The sequence below is a fragment of the Porites lutea genome, chromosome 13, assembly GCF_958299795.1.
Source record: "Porites lutea chromosome 13, jaPorLute2.1, whole genome shotgun sequence".
Taxonomy (NCBI): Eukaryota; Metazoa; Cnidaria; class Anthozoa; order Scleractinia; family Poritidae; genus Porites; species Porites lutea.
The window spans coordinates 20,615,711-20,620,290 of NC_133213.1; the positions used below are offsets into that span (position 1 = coordinate 20,615,711).

The 4,580-nt window shown below is 38.4% G+C and overlaps 1 protein-coding gene across 1 annotated transcript; it reads right to left on the reverse strand.

The window, feature by feature from the left end:
• Positions 1–1,158: 1,158 nt before the first annotated feature.
• On the reverse strand, positions 1,159–2,766 carry LOC140923078 (uncharacterized). The gene has a single exon (XM_073373140.1). It carries the CDS (start codon positions 2,693–2,695, stop codon positions 1,721–1,723), a length of 975 nt encoding a protein of 324 aa, XP_073229241.1. The 5' UTR covers positions 2,696–2,766; the 3' UTR covers positions 1,159–1,720.
• Between the last annotated feature and the right edge of the window lie 1,814 nt (positions 2,767–4,580).

A 4,580-nucleotide genomic window follows, 5' to 3' on the forward strand; every position in this document is an offset into this window, starting at 1 on the left:
GTTTATAAATGAGTCAATTAACATGCTGGCCTTTTGTGGTTTAATGCCATTGAATTATTTTCTTTCTTTCAGGAACTGGTCTGATTTTAAGGAAAAAACCCGTTTAAAATTTGGCCCCCAGTTATTTTATGGGGACTGTCTGCAATCTGTTGTTGCTGGAAATATTTGTAAGTCGCCAATATTAAGAATTTCTGTCTAAGCAATAAAACATAGAAGGACAAAGTTTACTGTGTAAAAATTTCTAGATTATTTGGAAAACCGAAAATATATATTTAGCACATTGCCACTTTGCTTCTTTCGTCAAGAAAAAGTGAAATAATAAGATGTAGACTACGATATAGAAGTTGCAAACGGCGATGTTTTGATTAGCAACGCAGGAAAACGAATCAATAAATAATTAGTTTGCATTTGCTTCGTCAATGAAACTTCGTCTTTGGTTGTGACACAGCGCATTAAGCAACGCTCAAGACAACGGCAGACAGTTCCAACGAAAAAAGATAGTTCTGACGGTTACTAGAAATCTTAAAAAAAAAACAAGAGATTTCGATGCGACAGCTCAAAAGAAGGAAATGGGTCATGTAGTTGATGCTACACGGAGATCCTATACTTGATTTCATTTCTACGTAAAATTGATGTATAATTTCTCGCTGCCATTCAGCTTCTCAACGACATGGCTTTCACTCCTTAATTAATTTCGTGGATTTGAGTTATTTGTCACATCGAGTGATCGAGCAAGTTAGAACAACTTCCTTCCGTTAGGTACAGCTGTTGCGCAAATACAACCGCTATGTAAGATCTTTCAATTGGACGCATAAAGAATAAACATGATGAATGAACTGTAAGGCGGATATTGGGTTGTGATAATTATGTAATAAGTCAATTGCTGCGGCATATTATTTTGAGCGTTAAACAAAATCATTCCACCCACAACTCAAATTGATTTTTGTGTGTTTCTTTCCCAGTCATTTCGCTCTGCGCTTTAACGGTATTTCACAAGGAAGCCCATCTTTTAAACACTTTAATTAAATAAACAACAATCGCTTTTGCCTCAGGAGTCCGGAACTAAGGGACTTAACCAACCGGAATCTGTACACTGAATCTTCCGTTACTGGTAGATGAAGTCTGATTTTAATATTTTATCCGCCTTTTTGTGTACTGACGGTAAAATAAAAGCATTGTTCTTTTAATTTTATTTAGGCAAAGTAAATATTAAGCTGTTGTTTTACTTAAGGGTTTTATTCACTTTTAAAGGCTCGTAGCCAAAGTACACAAACTGTGCGGACAGCAGACAAATTTTTACAAAATGTATTTAGAAACTTTAAAAGATTAACGGAAATTATCTGCGAATTGTTAAAACACTAAAAACTACAGAGCTCGGCTGTTAGCCCACTAGTCTCAATGATGTTAATCTCTTAAACTTGTCAAGACAATGTTTTCCAATTTGTTGGCTCTAAATAAAACAACTTTTCTCTTAAATCGCCGCACGCAAATTACCTTAATTCTTTCCTGTAATCAATAGAATCTAAGCTTCGTTGAAAATAATAAATAGATTTATTTCTTGACGAGACTACAATCTAAGAATGACTGACATATATGTGGCCTCGAATGAAGAGCGTCTAAAAGTTAACATGGCTGTTCTTATTAAAATTAATGGTGATTTAAAGTAAGGGCACATAGTGTCTTGATGCAAGACTTGCGCTATTTTTCAGTTTCCAAACACTTATCGATGGCACGCACATGGATAGTGAAAGGAGCCAGAAAACGTTGTCAGTCCACTGGCGGTTGGAAAGTTCCTTGACGAAGTTGCTTCAGCGAGCCTTAGTGTAGATGTTGGATAAGTAAATGCGTGAGAAGCAGTACTCAGGCTTCTGCTGTCATCATACCCTGGCAGAAGACCCAATCTGGGACGGAAGGCTGGGGACATGGCGCGCTCGGATGAGCCATAAGCCAAAGGCAAAGGCAGCTCCGTGGGAATTTCACCAGATGTGGGTCTGAGATGAGCTGTGTAAGGGAATGCAGAGAAGCTTGATCCAAATGGGTGATAGAGGAATGGGTTGTCTCTGAACATCAGCGGATGGCTGCATTTGGGTCGACGTGGCTTTCTACGTCTTCTGAAGTTGCCTTTGGCAAATTCTGGCAAATCCTTCGGGTGGATCATCCAGTAGTGTCCTTTGCCGTTCTCAGCCCTACTGGCCTTCACGAAACAGTCATTACTGGACAGATTATGTCGCACACTGTTTCTCCAGCCAGGGCCCTTTTCCTTGTCAAAGTGCGGATAGTTGCGGGCGATGAAGCTGTAGATGGAACTTAACGTCATTCGTTTGGTTGGCACGCTGAGAATAGCTTGCGCAATCACTGCCACGAAGGTTTCCGAGTTGCGATCGTCCTCTTTGGAGCTTTTGGACTTCTCTTCCTCTGCTGTGCCTTTTTCATTCTCTTTCTTAGCTTCATCATGGTCGCTTTCGGTTTTTGGCGTCACCGTGGCACGGTTATCGTCCCCTTGTTCAGTCTCTTCGACTTCCGTGATTCTACCGGCAACAAGTTCAGTCACACTCTCATCTTTCTTGTCCACAAGCAGCTTGTCAGCGTAAAGACTTAAATCGCGTTCGTGAAGCGTCCTGAAATCGTGATAATCAAACCGCGACAGTCTGCTCGGCTGAAGGAGGTACTTGCTCAAGCTGGAGATATTTTCCATGCTCTCTATCCACGAGCCTTTTGAGTTGAGAGATGTTTTTCTTAACTTACCAAAAGTAGGTGTTAACCGCACGAGTTGAGTGTGTAAATGACTAACGCAGCTGTGAAGAGAGTCTTTTATACGCTGCGCCTCGTCGAACCCACATAGCCAGTATTTGCATGCGCGCCTAACCTCCTGGGGGGTGTTTTTTTTTCCTCTGGGCAGGTGCTGTTCAGTCTAGTGACGTGTCCGTTATTTCAATGAAGGTAAGATAAACAACATTGAGCCGTTCTGTGCTGTGACCTTGATTACTCATTAGCCGAACAATACAAGCAAATCATAGCATCAATTTACGAATTTACAGCCAAGCGTTCAAGGATTTTTTAAGGCACCATTATGGAAAATAACAAACGGTTATTCCCGGTGTGTCAAGGTTGACGTTTTGGTAACATAAAAAAACTGAATCAATAGCCTACATTTTTAATTTGTTTTTCCTCCGTTTTGATATATGGTTCATTAAGGTCGTTTGTTGTAGTTTAAAAGCCCGAAAGGCGATCAAGTAAAACAGAACTCAGTGTGTATTTTAAGAAGCATATGTATTTCTTTATTAATTGTGTTTGTTGACATAACCAATACGCTTATGAGAATCCTTATGAAATAAAGGGTAATATCGGCCCTTTTTAGTGGTAAAATAACGCTTAAGGGAGTGATATTTGTTCTTTGTACAAACTGTACGTAATGGAGATCAATTCAAATGTAACTTTTTCAAGGACATGCCAATTAGCCTGCGAAAACTTTTATCACTCATCTGGGGGCAGGTGACATGAAAGTGTGAGAAATACTTTGTTCAAAAATCAAAGTTTACACATTTATTTACGGAACACATAGATCTCGTTTAATTAATACAACACCGTATATCCTCCACTAAATAATCCACACCGAGGTGTAAGGCGGTAAAACATTCAGGCGAAACCGACACGGGACCTAGAATAAAAGAAACGGTTATTCAATTACATTTTAGAATTGAGGTTTTATGATCATCTGCGGGAGAAATCCTGTAATGAAGTTAATTAGCAGCTCTGTGTGCAGTTTTAAAAACCTGAAGAAAAGGTTTTAAAACCTGTGACGTAAAATACTATACCTCCACGATGAATTTGAAAGTTTGGAAGGTTTATCACCTCGAAACGAAGTTCACTTATATATACACTTTAATAATATACTTTTCGAGTTAAAGGAAATGTAAAGCTTTCCCTATATTCAGTCAATTTTTATTCAAAATATGTTTAATGCAGATCTGAGAAAAGCAGATAAAAAATGTGGGGCATTAAATTGTTTTAGTTTCGCTTTTGCCTTGCATAATTTGTAAAGAAAAAATGTCTCATGAAAACAATTTTGAAAGTAATGGTCAAAATTTCTTTGTTAAGGCTGTGTTTTTTTCTTGTTTTCATTTTTACCTGTGTGTTGTGGGAATGACCTCGGTCGTTTGAAGTTTTCCACGCCTTGTTTTCATTCGTTGTATTGGGAGCGGTACGGGGAGTAAAGTTTTCTCAAAGCTTCGTATTGTTTTCTCTAACTAGGCAACAAAGCCGCGTCTAAATCTGTTGCTCGGTGCCATCCTCTTTCTGTGAAATATTAGCAACTCAAAGCTTGTTAAAACTGCTAATTAAATGGTGATTGTTCAATAAAGTAGGGTTATTTCTTTTCTTTAGCGAACAAATGCTACCGTCATAAACGATACAATAGAGTTGCGTATTTTCTGTAAAAGAAGAACTTCGTAGAGTTCAGGATAAATTGAACCTTTTTTATATTCTACGTTTTGAAGACCAAAAACGATTTAAAAAAGATAAGATTTAGACCTACGTCTGTTTAAATCGGACAGCAAGACTAATTTAATACTTGTCGGATC